General features: G+C 43.6%; 1 protein-coding gene and 1 long non-coding RNA gene across 5 annotated transcripts in view; one reads left to right on the top strand and one right to left on the bottom strand.

Moving 5' to 3' along the window:
- Window positions 1-11,772, bottom strand: part of Ddx59 (DEAD box helicase 59) — a 40,922-nt gene extending 29,150 nt beyond the window's left edge. For 3 of the 4 annotated variants that reach the window (XM_006529844.4, XM_006529842.4, XM_006529843.3), the window contains exons 1-4: window positions 11,620-11,749; window positions 9,647-10,461; window positions 7,466-7,633; window positions 2,159-2,248 (exon numbers count right to left, since the gene is read on the bottom strand). In XM_006529844.4, the coding sequence (XP_006529907.1) occupies window positions 2,159-2,248; window positions 7,466-7,633; window positions 9,647-10,450 (1,062 nt within the window). In that variant the 5' untranslated portion in view covers window positions 10,451-10,461; window positions 11,620-11,749. Of the gene's footprint in view, window positions 1-2,158; window positions 2,249-7,465; window positions 7,634-9,646; window positions 10,462-11,619 lie in introns of all 4 variants that reach the window. The other variant, NM_026500.3, reaches the window with a different exon arrangement.
- Window positions 11,524-15,127, top strand: 9230116N13Rik (RIKEN cDNA 9230116N13 gene). The gene is made up of 3 exons (NR_024328.1): window positions 11,524-12,194; window positions 13,366-13,879; window positions 14,216-15,127. It is a non-coding gene; the product is annotated as an RIKEN cDNA 9230116N13 gene (long non-coding RNA).
- Window positions 15,128-15,863: the final 736 nt, after the last annotated feature.

Genomic DNA, 15,863 nt, shown 5'->3' with positions numbered 1-15,863 from the left:
TTTGTGGGAGGGGGTGATCGGGAATGGGGCAGTGAGTGGGATGAAAAGTGAATAAGTTAAAAAAAAATTAATTAATAAATTAAATTTTAAAAAAGTTCAAAACCTGACTTTGAGAGTCTGGGCTCCATCATCTATCTCTACATGCCTGAAGGTGTCCCCTGCTGTCTGCTGGGACAAGGGCACACCAGGTGACCACTGGTCAGAGCCTGCCTCACACCTTTACCACCAAACCTCGGCTGTCACTGCTGGTGGGGAACATGAAGGAAAATGTGCCCTGGATGCAAGCATGGTATCTGCCCAGTTCTCATGCTTGTCTGCGTGATATTAAGTGGTATAGTCCATCCGGTGGTGGTGATGATGATGGTGGTGGTGGTGGTGGTGGTGATGATGGTGGTGATGGTGATGATAATGGTGATAATGATGATGATGATGGTGGTGGTGGTGATGATGATGGTGGTGGTGGTGGTGGTGGTGATGATAATGGTGATGATGAGGAAGATATAAGCCTGGCAGGGATGGCTCAGGGTACAGGCACTTGTACCAAAGCCTGGTGACCTGAGTTCAATCCCTGGACCCCATGACAGAAGAAAGGAAGCAGCTTCTAAAAGTTGTCCTCTGACTTCCACACAGGTGTCATGGAATGCATGATCCTGTGCACATACTCATGCATGTACACACATGCGCATATACAACAGTAATAATAATAATAAAATTAAATTAAAAACCATAGGGTAGTCAAGATGGATCAGTGGTAAAGGTGCTTGCTGTCAATCTTAAAAACCTGAGTTTTATCTCTGGAACCCACATGCAGAGGACAGAACCAGCTTCCACAAGTTGTCCTCTAACCTTGACACTCATGGCAAGTACATGAGCACATACACACAGTAAGTAAAATAATACGCATACACACACACAGACCTATATTATTATTATTATCATCATCATCATCATCATTATTACATGGACTATATCATCATACCACATAACATCATGCAGACCAGCTTGAGAACTGGGCAAATGCCATCCCTGTACCCAGGGCACATATACATAGTAAGTAAAATAATAAACACACACATATACATACATGTGTGTGTGTGTATGTGTGTGTACATATATAATAAAACAATGCACTTACTTTATTTTATACTTCAGAGATATAAAATGCCTCTCTGATATATTAACGATAACAACAAAAGTTTCTCAACCACTATACCAATGCCCATTAGAAAAGAACTATCTCTCAAATACCATTCAAATAACTACTATTAGCTACTGATATAGTTCCTATAAGTAGTTATTATTATTATTATTGACTATTTTAAACATCAGGAAGCATAAAGCATTTTGATACTGGAGAGACAGCTCAGTGGCTGCATGCTTGCTTATTATGCAGAAGGCCCAAGGGTCAATTCCTAGGACGACGGCAAAACCAAACAAAATGCACCAAGGCCCACCACCTTGTCTTGGAGATTACAGCACCCAGGGAATTTGGGTGTTCTTCACTAGGGAAAGATAGCTTTGGTTTAAACGAATGATTCAAGCCTTAGCTTAACCGCAGTGTACATAGATGCCAGCTTAAGACCCGGAAGGGTAAATTTTCACAAGTCCCTGAACCTTTTTTTTTTTCATTCAGAGAAAATGTTCTGAATAAACAATAATATTACATGGCTATGATATAATTTCAAATAAATGATATAAACCAACTGGTTTTTAATGTGTGTAGTGTATGTGTGCTTACAAGTAAGTGCACATACAAGTACGTCTACATGCATGTGAAGGCCAGAGGTCGACAGTGACCATCTTTCTCAGTCACTTTCCACTTCATTTTACATTTCTATGTATGTGCATGGCTGTGTGTAAGGACGCATGTGTGGAGGTCAGAGGATAGCCTCGGTGCTAGGCCCTCACCCTCCACCATTGAGGAGTGTCTCTCTCACTGTCTGTTTTTGCTGCTAGTGCTGGCTGTGTGTAAGGACGCATGTGTGAAGGTGTGACTGGCTGTACCCATTGGCCAGTGCGCTGCAGGGGTCTTGCTGCCCTCCTAGCACTGCGGTTTCAGATGTGCACATCCATGCCCAGACTTGGTGTGAGCTCAGGTCACGCTTGTACAGCCAACGTCCCACCTCCTGACTAATGTTCTTTAAACATTACTACTTACTTCGTCTACTACGACAATTTTTATGCCACTGAGTGATACGGAGCTCTGTTTAATTATATCCAGAAGTCGTCCAGGGGTTGCTATGATAACCTAAATAAAAAGGCAAAGATGAATTTAAAGTTAGATAATATTCATTCATTTATTCAATCTTTGTCGTTCCCCCCCCCTTTTTTTTTCTTTTTCTTTTTTTTTTTTTCTTTTTTTTTTTTTTTGGTTTTTCGAGACAGTTTCTCTGAATAGCCCTGGCTGTCCTGGAACTCACTTTTTAGACCAGGCTGGCCTCGAACTCAGAAATCCACCTGCCTCTACCTCCCAAGTGCTGGGATTAAAGGCGTGGGCCAACACGCCCGGCTCCCATTTTTCTTTTAAGCAGGGATCTTACTATGTATCCCAGGCTTGCTTTGAACTTGTCATCCTCCTGCCTCTACCTCTGCATGCTGGGATTGTAGGTGTGCACCACCATACCTGGCCTTTTATTCTATTTTTACTGAGTACCTACTGTATTCTATATACTATGTCAAGTACCCCTATGGCTAAGTCATACACAGTTTCTGCTCTCAGACAATCTGTAGTCTACAGGAAGAAACAGATAATGTAAGTGTCATTGTGATACATCTGATGTACAATAAGTGGAGATGTCTGCCTAGAACATAAAGATGAGTCTAGAGGATCAATAAGAGGAAGGTGAGTGGTTCAAAAGCAACAACACAGGCAGGAGAGATGGCTCATCGGTTAAGAGCACTGACTGCTCTTCCAGAGGTCCTGAATTCAAATCCCAGCAACCACATGGTGGCTCCCAACCATCTGTAACGGGATCTGATGCCTTCTTCTGGTATGTCTGAAGACCATGACAGTATACTCACATATATATAAAATAAATAAATCTTTTAAAAAAGTAAAAACAACGACAACAAAAAGTGCACCCCTGTAGTCCCTGACGTAGGTCTCTCTGCTAAAGGCTTCCTTGAGAAAGGCAGAAATCCAGTGCTGACAGGGGAAATATAAGGCAAACAGGAACCTCCTTTAGTAGAGAGTAAGTACTCAGAGATAATAGAGATTTTATCTAAAGCCAAGAAAACCAGCTCAAGGTTCTTCCACTGATCAAATCAGGGTTAAACCAAATCACAACACAAGGCTACAGTCTTAAATAAAACAGGAAACCTAATTCCACACTATGAACACAAGACATTTGTGTATCTCAAAGTACTTCTCCCAAAATAGTTGCTAAACACAAAAGGGAAAAAATAAACTTTATAGTTAAAAGACAGGTTAGCATTCAGCAAGGCAGTGGTAGAGCTGGCTGGTGGAGAACTTCTCCAGCATGCAGGAGACAGGAGCTCCACCCCAGCACCTCAAGGAAGGAAATAGTAAAAGTTAGCCACCAAACAGGACGCAATGAAAAGGACAAGGCGGTATTTCTCTTTAAAATGGTTTGAAATCTGGGCATGGGAGAGCACACGGGAAACCGCAGCGCTTCAGTGCTGAGTCAGGAGTATTGCCATAAGTCTGAGACCAAGAGGGAGGGAGAGGCGGGGTTGGGGCAGGAGCTGGGGAGGCTGGCTCTGCAGGTAAGAGCACTGGCTGTACACGGATGAGGACCTGAGCTCCCGTCTTCAGCACCCACAGAAGTTGGCTATGGCTGCCTCTGTGCCTGTGACCTCAGCACCATGGACCTCTAGCTTCAGTAAGAAAGCCTGTCTAAGGGAAGAACCCAGAGTGTGACAGAGCAGGACACCTGGTGCTCTCCTCCAGCCTCTGCAAGTGCACAGGAGTACACACCTGCACACACATGTGCACATACATCGAACACACGCACTATGTACATACAGAAGTTAAGAAAAAGAACAGAATGAAAGGATTGCTCAGTGGTTAGGAGCACTTGCTGTCCACAGCACACACATGCTGGCTCACAACTCCAGATCCTCTGCACCAGGCACGCTCACATGCATATACGTATAGGCAGGCAAAACACTTTTCTAGAAAAGTCTGGAAGAACAAAAATCATAGCAACAACAAAAAGAAGAGACCTGTGATTCTTAGAAGTGTCAAAATCATGAAAAAGAAAATGCAAAGACTGAAGAGCCACCAGACTGAAGAAGACAGAGATGTGATGTCTTACTTTCTTTTCCCGTTGCTGTAATAAAATACCCCTGTAAAACAGTTTAAGGGATAAAGAGTCAGTTCTGGGTCTCAATTGGTGAGAACTTGGGCCAAGCTCTTAGCGATGAGGAGACCTAAGATTTATCTGCTCTGTGGAGGACAGCAGACAGTGTAGACTTCCCCAACCTATCCTCAGGTCTCTGAATAGTGTTCTAACAGCAGCAGCAGCAGCAACAGCAACAAAGGACTTGGAGCAGCGGCTCATATCATACCCACAATCAGAAAGCTAATGCTTTTTAGATTTTACATGATCCAGAATCCCTGCCCTGGGAATGGTCAAACTGCAATTAAGATGGGTCTTCCATAGTAATTAATATAATCAAGATAATCCCCTGGAGGCATCCCTAAAGACCCATCTGTCAGGTGACCCAAGATCTTGTCAGGTTGACTACACTAACAATCACAGACAATATCCAAATACAATAAAGGATCCTGGTGCACCTATTTATTTTTTCAATGCCTACTTTTTGAAATATGTTTATACTGTAGGACCCCTGATATGGGGACCCCCACTCTAGTCCAGGGATAGGGTGCACCCACGAACACGCAAGAATCCTTCTTGTTGCAATATACACGAGGCTTTATTGGCAGAGCTCTGGGCCGACACGTACCTCACACAGGAGGCAGGGGAGTCGACCCCAAGTCTCCAGAGCTAGGGGTTTTTATGGAAGAAAAAGGGATAGGGGTGCGAGGAATTTCAACAAAGGTATGGGATTGGCTCATTCAAACATTAACAGTAAGATTACATGTCAGCCAAAGGGCATCAGGACTTTGTTCCTGTGGGCTGGGGGCTTATCTTTGTTCACATAGCAACCAGTTGATGTATGACTTTATCCATCGCCAAGGGGCAGTAGACAGAGGGGAGGTTCCGGCCAGATGGTGTAGACCCAGACAAGATAGCCCTGCCTGTGTCCTTGCATTCTTTTTCATCTTTACAGTCAAGAGCCCTGCCCTGGCATCCGGGCTCATAGACAACTCTTTTACATGAATCACAAGTTACAAAATCTCATTTTCCTTCAATACTCTTGGCCAGGATGGCCTTAGCTTTCAATCTTCAAGCCTCAGAAGTCATAGTGCTAGAATTAGAGGTGTTGCCACTACATGGAACTTCAACTGGATTCTTGTGCTAGGGGGGCAGAGTGTGTACAGGGAGGTGGAGAATTATTGAAATGTGAGTGGGCCCCAAAGTGCAGATGACATGATAATTTCTGATCTATACTAATATGTCAGTGTTAACTTCCTGAATCCAGAATTGCTGCATTCTGGATATGCAGAATAATATCCGTGGTTGTAGGATTCACATTCTCAGGTGTACAGGAGTGACGGCAGATCAAGTCAGAAACTTACTTCCATGAAACCCAGGAGAAAAGTTTCTTATACTGTACTGGCTTCTTCTGTTCAAGTTGAAGATTTTTTTTTTTAAGTATGAAAATACTGTATCCAGTCATCTAAATATCTGAATACTGAAATCTGAAGATTATCATCAATGTATTAACTATTTTCTTCTAAAAACAAAAATGGAGCCAGCTAGATGGACCAAGCTTAGCCCTCAGAGGCCTGAGGAGGATGGCCTGAAGTTGGAGGCCAGCAAACATACACGGAAGGCTGACCTCCAAGACTAGCTATTTAAAGGTGCTTAAAACTGTACCTACATGTCTACATGCATCATGCATAATGTTCTGGTGCGCTGCAGTAAAAATAGGTCAAACGTTTATATGAGACTCTAGGAAGCTCTACTAACCCAATTCAATGTTCATAAAGCATTTTAATGGTTTACCTTATAAATATATACTGCTGAACTTATAATTTTTCACTAGCAAAATATTACTTTTTTCTGTTTTATTAGTGGAGGTCTACAATGAATATCAATGATCCAATTCCCCACTTATTATCAATAGGCAGTATCTTACAAGTGTATTATACATGTTTTTGTTTTGTTTTTTTCGAGACAGGGTTTCTCTGTATAGCCCTGGCTGTCCTGGAACTCACTTTGTAGATCAGGCTGGCTTCTCGAACTCAGAAATCCACCTGCCTCTACCTCCCAAGTGCTGGGATAAAGGCGTGCGCCACCACCACCTGGCCATATTTTACATGTTTTAAATCTGCCAAACACATCTGATAAGACGTATTGTGATGTGATAGGTGTTAGCAGAGGTTTTTAAATACTGCAGCGTTCTCATTCCCATTGGTGAGCACCTGTTGTCTCCTCTTCACATAGTGCTCCCTGGCATCTCAGCTCCTCCCTTGGAACTTTATAACCTGCCTGCCATCTCAGAAACTAAAAAAGGTAATAGCAGGGGACCCCGGGACCAATGGCAGCACTTGGGCTACCATCCACTTTTCCTGGTCGGCCCCTGTGCCAACCTTCTCTTAAGCTGAAGTGACAAGCATGTACCACCATTCTAACTCAAGAAAACCGGGGCTACCAAGCAAAGTGTCGACAACACTGTTAGCAAGTGAGAAGGCCACAATTAGACACACTGCTTTCATGTATCAGAAAACACAGAGTACCCACAGTACAGCAAAGGGTAGCAGGGCAGGGTAAAGGAGGGTTCTAGCTGGGGCAATTATTATTTACTAGTTATGAACACTTATGTAAACCCCAGCTTCTGAGATCTGCCTTCTCATCCATGGAAGACAGGATATGGAAACCTACGACCAGGGCAAATATGGTTACGTGAAATGTGCAGGAGAATGCCCAACAGAGCTTAGTATAAAACAGGCATGCAGTGAATTCTATTCTATTCTTTTTCTACATAAAATGAACCCTTTGCTTTAGGGTTTTTTGTTTGTTTGTTTGTTTGCTTGTTTGTTTTTTGAGACAAACTCTCCCTCTATAGCACATACTGGCCTAGAACTCACTCTGTAGCTCAGGCTGATTATAATAAGCTCTCAGCAATGCTCCTGCTTCAGCCTCCAGCACTGGGACTGCAGACATGAATTACTAGACCTGGCTATAAAATTAACTTTGAGGGGGGAAAAAAAGACTTTGTAGGCAAAAAACTAAAAGCTAACTAAGATGACACCTTCAAGAACATGTGTGTGCACGTGCACGCATACATGAACACACACACACAAAACACACATGCACTGGTTCCTCTGCTGCTTCCAAAGCCTTCCTAGGCCTTCTCTCAAGCAGGTGCTTACCTTAACATGCTGCCGTAAGCGATAGAGCTGTGGGGGCAGAGGTAAGCCCCCTACGAGAAGCACTGTCTTCATGCGAGGCAGACCACTCATCAGTTCCTTGGCCTGCCTCTCTATCTGAATGGCCAGTTCTCTTGTCGGTGTGAGAATGAGTGCGGATGGAGTTTTATCCTGAGAAGAGGGGAAAAGTAACTTAGAAACCCGGCAATTAACTTCTGCTGACACAAACTGTGCCCTTCACCGAGACACCATCAGCCCCAGTGAGGAGCCTTTTGCTCACGCCATGCAGATTTTTCCTCCAAAAATGAGAACATGGCCCATTTCTTACACAACTTGGATGTATAGCTAAAGACCTGAGAGGGAGGAGGGCTACAGAGCGCACAAGGTGAGAAGGGTATGCTCACATCTCTAGTCATCTTCTTGCAAGGCGGAATCTCCTGGTCACCCTGAAGACCCACCAAAGCCTGGCACTTTGGTACCTCAATTCTTCCCTCTCTGCTCTCACACATTTACATCTTTCTTTGGCCAAAGGACTGAAGTTCATGTGTAGAGACGTGAGAGGCGTCCACATCCTACTTTCTGCCTTAGCTCTGTTTAACCATCTTGTGTTTGAGCTGTGCCTTTAAAGTACTTTCCCTCACTGTTTCCTCTACTGTTCCTTCTTTCCTTCCTCTCTCCCTACACTCCTCACTCTGCTTGCCACTCGCATAGCCCACAGGCTCACCAGGACAGGTTGGATATCCTCAATCCAGAAGTCTGAAACCAGAATGCCCTTTTAAATACCAAGACTTTTGAGCACCAACGCAGCTTACAAAAGTTTCAGATCTTGGGGGGTATAGGGAAGAGCACTGGCTTTTCTTGCAGAGGACCCAGGTTTCATTCGCAGCACCCACATAACAGCTCACCACCTCCTACAGCTCCAGTTACAAGAGATCCAGGATCCTGTTCTAGCCTCCAAGGACACAGGCACATATGGGGCACGCTGACATATGGTCAGGAAAACACCCGTACACGTAACTGAAATTATCATTTTTGTTTCTAGAGATTCAGAGTCTGGAACACTTTGTATTTTGAATTTCTGAACCAGGGATGCTCAGCCAGTGAAGTCTATGCAAATGTTCTATAATTAGAAAAACTCCCAAATCTGAAATCCTTCTGGTTCCAAACCATTTCAGACGATGACACTTGGCATGTACGAGGAAAATAAACATTCAGTATTTGTGAAATTGTGTGTGAAAATGCTTTATTCACTATTTCTCATTTTGTTTTGCTTAAGACGGGGGTCTTACTATGTATAGCCTAGGCTGTCTACAACCCTACAACCATCAGGCCCAGCAGTACTATTTAAAGATGAACTGCGGGTTACACTTAAGAATATACTGCCAGGCAGTGGTGGCTCATGCCTTTAATCCCAGCACTTGGGAGGCAGAGGCAGGTGGATTTCTGAGTTCAAGGCCAGCCTGGTCTACAGAGTGAGTTCCAGGACAGCCAGGGCTACACAGAGAAACCCTGTCTCAAAAAGCCAAAAATAAAATTATATATATATATATATTAAAAAATAAGAATATACTTTAGGGGCTGGAGAGATGGCTCAGCAGTTAAGAGCACTGGCTGCTCTTCCAAAGGTCCTGAGATCAAGTCGTAGCAACCACACAGGTGGCTCACAATCATCTATAAGAGGATGTGATGCCCTCTTCTGTCATGCAGGCATACATGCAAATAGAGCATTCAACTCATATAACTAAATAACTAAATCAATACTTTAAAAAAAAGAATATACCGTGACATGCTGCAACTGCATTATAACTTTAATATGCTATGCCCGTTCCTCCAAACCCCGAGAGGCTTAGCTGACATAAGCTACGGCTCATCCATCTGGTAAGCAGGGTTTTGCCTGCAGATCAAAACTTTGTTCTTTTATAGAAAAGCTGCTAAAAATAAAATGTCTTGTAAGGAAATTAATTTTTAGACCTGCCAGGAAGAGAGATCTTTGGTTCAGCAATAAAAGGAATATTCTTTGAAGTGATGTTTTCACACACGAAACAAAGCAAAGTCACCGGCACCTTGGTGACTTAATTCGCAAATGCTAAGCAGCAGCGTGCAAGTTTATCAGTTACACACAATGAAACTCGGTAAATCCCGCGTCTGTTTCAGAGAGGAAGACATGTCAGATTGGTAAATTACCTCAGAGAAAGCTCGGATAATAACAGGCAGGAGAAAAGCAGCTGTTTTCCCTGAGCCAGTGTCAGCGCTGGCCAGAATGTCCCTTCCCAGGAGCCCCACAGGAATCATCTGCATCTGGATGGGGGTTGGCACTTCGTAGCCTGATTTCTTCAAGTTCTGATTTAAGGTCTCAGGGAAGCCACAGTGCTCGAAGTCGATAATGGGCCTGGCAACGTCTTGTCCTTGAACTGAGATTCCTAGCTGCTGTTTAAGGGTTTCAATCTGGTCCTCCTTGAGGGTCACAATAAAGGGGTGCTCTTTGTAGACATAAAAGGCATCCAGTGGGGACTCTGGCTCGGCAGCCACTCTCTGTGGGCTGCTGGGTCTTAATGATCCTTCCCCTTCCTTAACTTGTAGCAGATGCTTCGCTTTGCACTCCAAGCTACACACGTCTTCGTCCGTCTTGTCACAGATATACTCTCCATAACGACCGCAGACGACACATACAGGCTCCCCAGGCTCTGGCCACCGCTGGGTTTTAGAAAACGACTTTACAGGCTCTTCAGATGGGTGGCTGTCCTTCACACCCTCATCAGGTCCTGTGGAAGAAACCTCAGCCAACTGGCAAGAAGGACTGTTGGTGCTTGATGCATGGCCGGGCTTGTCTGCTGTGACAGCTTCCTCAGTGACTGATGTGTGGACCGGAGTATCTCTGTCTCCCTCCACCTGAAGGCCTCCTGCTTCTGGCTTGCTTTTTTTAGCTTCACCGCTTTTGAGGTCATCATTAGAACTCCTCTTGATTTTCAAAGATCTTGGAACAAACATTCTTCAACATTCTGTTGAGGAAATTGCACCATGAGATATATTTTACCCTCAATTAAGCTCCCATGTTAGCCCATACGATGTTGTGTCAGAGAATTTTACTCAGGGCAATAGTGAAGCCGTCATGTCCCTACTTAAGCCAACTTCCACTTATCAATTTCCTCTGGGGGAAGGGATACAGTCTTTTTCCTCAGACACTGCCCTATGAAACACTGCCTACGGTTCCCCACAACCTTGCTGTGCACGCCACCTGTTTCTGTTGACCCATCACTTGTACTATTATGGAGCAGGTATTATAGAAATTCTACAGCATATCCTTCAATTGCATTTTCACACAAGAAGATACTTCACAATTAAGAATCTTAAAAAAATCAAAACAACAGTTCAAAAGGGGAAAATGCAATTATATTTATATACATAAGAGTGCTCATTCTCCGTCGTTTTTTGCTAATCTTCACAACCTGGGAAAGTAGGTCACTGCAACCCTAAGTTCATATATGTATATATTTACATGATATACATATCAGGTAGCATAATCGATACATGTATATTGAATGATTGGGAATGTACTTCAGTGGTAGAGTGCTTTGCTAGCAAGTGAGAGTCTGAGTTCCACATTCCAAAGAAAAACACTGATATATACACACACACAGAAGCAGATGAAAACTCCAGCCACCTAGGAATTAAGTTTATTTATTCAAATAACAATTCCTAAGTGTTAGAAACCAAGTATTCCTGCTCTGGAGAACAAATTAGTGATTGGGGAAAGAATGTTTAACATTTTGGGACCATGAAATAAACTTAATTTTCTCAAAAACAAAACAAAACTTAAGAAATCGCTAGTACCCATTTTCTATTAAAAAAAAAAAAAACCAACAAAAAACATGGCACCCAAACCGCCTGAAGCTTCTGAGGAGCGGGAATGGGTGGGGCGCTCGGGGCGGCAGAGCCGACAACCTCCTCCTCCGGCTCCAGGCAACGCCCGCATCCCGCGCATTCCCGCCCTCCCCACCCGCCCGCGGGCCCGCGCTCCAGGCACGCGCACGTCACGAGGACCCCGGCGAGCGGCGTGACTTAGTCCGCAGCCGCCGTCCAGCACGCAGGTTACGCCGGAGCACAGGAGCGGGAGCCGGAGGCCCGAGGCCCGAGCTGCCAGGGCGGCGCACGCTCACCCGCGCGGACCGGGCCGCGTCCGTTCCCGCTCGGGCCGCTCCGGTCCAGGCGCAGGGCCGAGTTTCCGGCCGAGTAGCCGGGAAGCTCCGCAATCCCAGCCAGGGTTTGAGGGCCCCGCGCCTGCGCACAGCGGGAGGCGGAGCTTCATCTGGCCACGCCCTCGCGGTGACGCGCTGCGGAGGGCGGTGCACAGGGTAGCGGGCAGATGTGGGAATCCTTTTGGAAGGCTCTAGCATGGAGTAGGCTGGTGAGAAAGGATTGCCAGGAAGGGCGGGGCCCTCCACGCTTAGAAAGTGGGAAGTTTGAGTGGGCCAGGAAAACCTCCTGTCAGATACTGAGAATAACTCGAGAATCCGAGCAACTTGATATGGCGTAGTTAATATGCCAAATATTCATAGATGCAGCACTCCGCCCCGCGCTGTGTAAACCAAAACTAAAACCAACCTTCAAAGTCTCCCTAGTTCCAACGGGTGGCCTTCACTTTGCCAACTTCTGGAACAGCCTGACAGGTCCCAGGACTTGCACTTCTGTTGGGGTGGGGAGGAAGTTGGACAGGAGAAGCAGGGAAATAGAGGTGAGGTTTTGGGTGTTATTTTTTTTTGAAAGATACATTTCGACCCAATATTTGATGCATACAAAATTAATTTACCAGCTACGTTAAGTGTGAAAATACTAATAAAACAAAACTCTGACTTTTATGTTGGCATTAGTAAATTAATAAACGCTAAAGCATTTCTGTATCGGATTCTACTTGCTTCGTTATGGTGTGTGGGTGTGTGTTCAGCTTGCCATTTTTGGTAGATACATTTGGCTGACAATGTTTTGTTTACCTTTTGAGCGTTATAAAAATAATGCATACCATATATATTTATGTATGTGTAGCCTTCCAGTATTTGCTTTAAAAAAAAGATTTATTTTATTTATATGAGTGCACTGTAGCAGTCTTCAGACACACCAGAAGAGGGCGTCAGATCTCATTACAGATGGTTGTGAGACACCATGTGGTTGCTGGGATTTGGACTCAGGACCTCTGGAAGAGCAGTCAGTGCTCCTAACCGCTGAGCCACCTCTCCAGCCCCAGTATTTCCTCTATTAACTTTTTTTTCTATGATTCACTGAAATGTACTATAGAAATTAACTTTACTGGTCAGATAAATGGGATACTGTTCCTGTCAAGACTGTACTTAGTTTCATAACACATGTGAATATGGGATCACGTTACATCCTTTGTCTATAGGACATACAGTAAATGTGTGCATTTTTCTGAGTTTGAAGGTTATAAACTTGCACTCTTACCTGAGTTTGCTGACATGTAATTTGCCTATTCCCAATATAAATAAATACTTTTGAACTTAATGTATATTCATAACTTTATTATTTTTTCTTATTTTGGTCTTCTAAGAAAGGGTCTCATGTCTGGCGTTAGACTCATTATGTACCAGAGTATGGCCCTGAACTTCTGATCTTCCGCTTCCACCTTCCAAGTGCTGGAGTTAACTGGCATGTGCCACATGGCCAGATTGTATCTTTTTATTTAAGTCTCTTCCAATCATATAAACTCCTGCCCCTACAAAGCCAGGCCACACCCCTGGTAATTGTAAACAAGGCCCCCAGATCACTGTCGTTGCCTCCAATAGAGAATCCCCTTTGTCCCTCGGAGGTGCACTGTAAGGTCAGAGGATTTAGAGGTGTTCAGCTTTGACTTTCTCTCTAAAATTTTTTAAAATTGTATTTGTTACTTGCAGATGAAGGTCAGAGCACAACGTTGGGAAGCCAGTTCTCTCTGCCTCGGTGAGGCAGCATCTCTTGTTCCTGCTATGTTGTGCATTCCACATAGATCAGTGCCTCATTCTGCCATCATCAGATAAAGTTTTCTCCAGAGAGAGCGAGACAGAGACAGAGACTCAATCTCCATCAAACCCCTCTTCTCAGGGTTCAGAGAGCCAGGGAGAAGAGACAGAAAGATTGTAAGAACCAGAGATGACCCTAGGAAAACAGTGTCTTCCAGACACAACAGCACTGACACACATATATGAACTCCTAGAAATAGGATGCTCAGGGCCTGAATAGGTTCAAGACAGATGGAGTCCTAGAACAGAGAAGCAAGAAGACATGAGCTCCTATTCCTAAGAAGCTGTCTCCAACTGATACCTGCTTGCAAAGAAAAAAATAACTTTCTCCACTGGAGTCTCACAGGGTGTACAAGCCAGCCACCCTTAACAGCCATCCCATGCCCAGCAGTGGATGACCAGATCAATGGTATTTTTGTAGACATTTTGTCTCATATTACTTTGTTTCTGCATTTTATGTCTAACTAGTCTTTTGCTTATATATTACAGTTTCTAGTTTTGTGTTATTATAGGTTTTGGGTTTTGTGTGTCTGTGTTCCCTTTTTTCTTTCTTTTTTAAAAATTCTGGTTTGTTTGCCTATTTGTTTCTGAAAAGAAAGAGAGAAAGAAAGGGATATGGTTGGTGGGTGGGGAGTTGGGAAGGATCTGGGAGGATCTGAGAGAGGGGAGACCAAGATCACAGTATATGGTATGAAAAATTATTTTCAATAAAAATAATAATTCTTATTTTATGTTTTGTTTATAGGTATTTTATTTGCGTGTATGTCTGTAAACCATATGTATACAGTGCCCACAGAGGCCAGAAGAGGATGTTAGAACCCCTACAACTGGAGTTACAGAAGGTTGTGAGCTACCATGTGGGTGCTGGGAATGGAACGTGGGCCTTGAAGAGGAGCCAGTGTTCTTAATCACTGAAACATCTTCTCCAGCCCCTATGTTTTCAGTTTTAAAGTTGACTTTGAAAAGAATCAGACTCTGAAAAGTTTTGACGAATGAAGCATCCATGTTCCTCACATGGGCTCAGTTCGTATGCTTGGAACAGGATTTGTGTTGTTGAACAGTGTGAGAATACATTATAGCATCCAAAGGCAAAGCTGTTCTTTCACGTATCCACAGAACAATGCTCAAATTTAGGTAATTTAACATTGAAGCAATACTATGGCTGTGATTCAGTCTCTATTTAAAATTTGCCAGTTGTAGTCCAAGGCAGACTCTCCCTCCCCAGCCCAGGCTGGATTGAAACTCTAAACACTGGGATGCCAGGCCTGTTTCTCCACTCTGGGTTCTCTTCCTGCTTCCTTTATGGAGTCTTTTGATGAGTAAAACTTAACAAGTTTAATGTACTTAGGTTTGTCTGTCTCTTCTTCTGTAGCTAGCAACTTTGATGTCCAAAAAGCCTTGCATATCCTAAAATGAAGATTTCTTTTCTTAGGATTTTTGGGAAGTTTTGGTTTTCTTGTTTATAGTTAAATCATGGCTCCACGTTGGAATTAGTTTGTGTTTGCTATGAAGTAAGGATCGACTTCTTGATTAGAATGGAGAGGATTTGGACTTCAGTTGGCAAGAAGGTAGTTGTCTGAATAGTAGTTATTAACTAGGATCTTTTTTCAAATGACTGTCAATGTTACATCTGGGATGTATCAATGTTTCAAAATGCACTAGAATGTTTCAGGGCTCATTATTCTCCTCTAGGTCATCTCTCCCGATGCCATTACCACCCTGTCTTATTACTATAGCATTATTACAGGTTTTGCTAGCTGGAAGAACATGTTCCCCCACTTTGACTTTCTCTAGGAGTTTCTTAATTATCTTTAATTAATCTTCAGTACAGCTCTTAGAATCAGTTTGTCCTTTTTCAGTGCCTCAATGTGATGATGGTGTTTGGAAACACAGTATTTCTATAGAATGGTGAATGTTGAAAAATGATGGCTAGGTCTGACAGCACACCACCATGATCCCAGCACTCAGGAGGGTAAAGCGCAGGGCAGGGGTCAAGAATTTGAGGCCAAGCTGTGGAGGAGGAAGAAGAGGAGGAGGAATTTAATAGGGCAAACCTCTTTTTTAATATTGATCTTCAGATCTGTTCATCTGTTTGCCTCAAGTCCATCAATGGTTAAAAATAGATCAGCCGCTTTCCATAAAGATGGTAGGTCTGTTCTAGCCCTTTACTTTTATAAACTTGAAGATCAGTATTAGAAAAGCAACTTAAACGTTAATGTATATATATTTTAGGATTTTAGATTTGAATGCATTCTCAAGAGTGCAGTCACCCGCTCCTGCCATGCTCCATACCCAAGCAGGAGAAATAATTTTATATCACTCTACTGCATGTTCAACCGACTTTAAAACAGGAGCTCATTTTCCAGGGCTGTCCAGGTCTTCACTGAAGAACT

This window comes from Mus musculus, chromosome 1 (genome assembly GCF_000001635.26).
Source record: "Mus musculus strain C57BL/6J chromosome 1, GRCm38.p6 C57BL/6J".
Lineage (NCBI taxonomy): Eukaryota > Metazoa > Chordata > Mammalia > Rodentia > Muridae > Mus > Mus musculus.
This window is presented reverse-complemented; position numbering and strand designations above follow the sequence as displayed.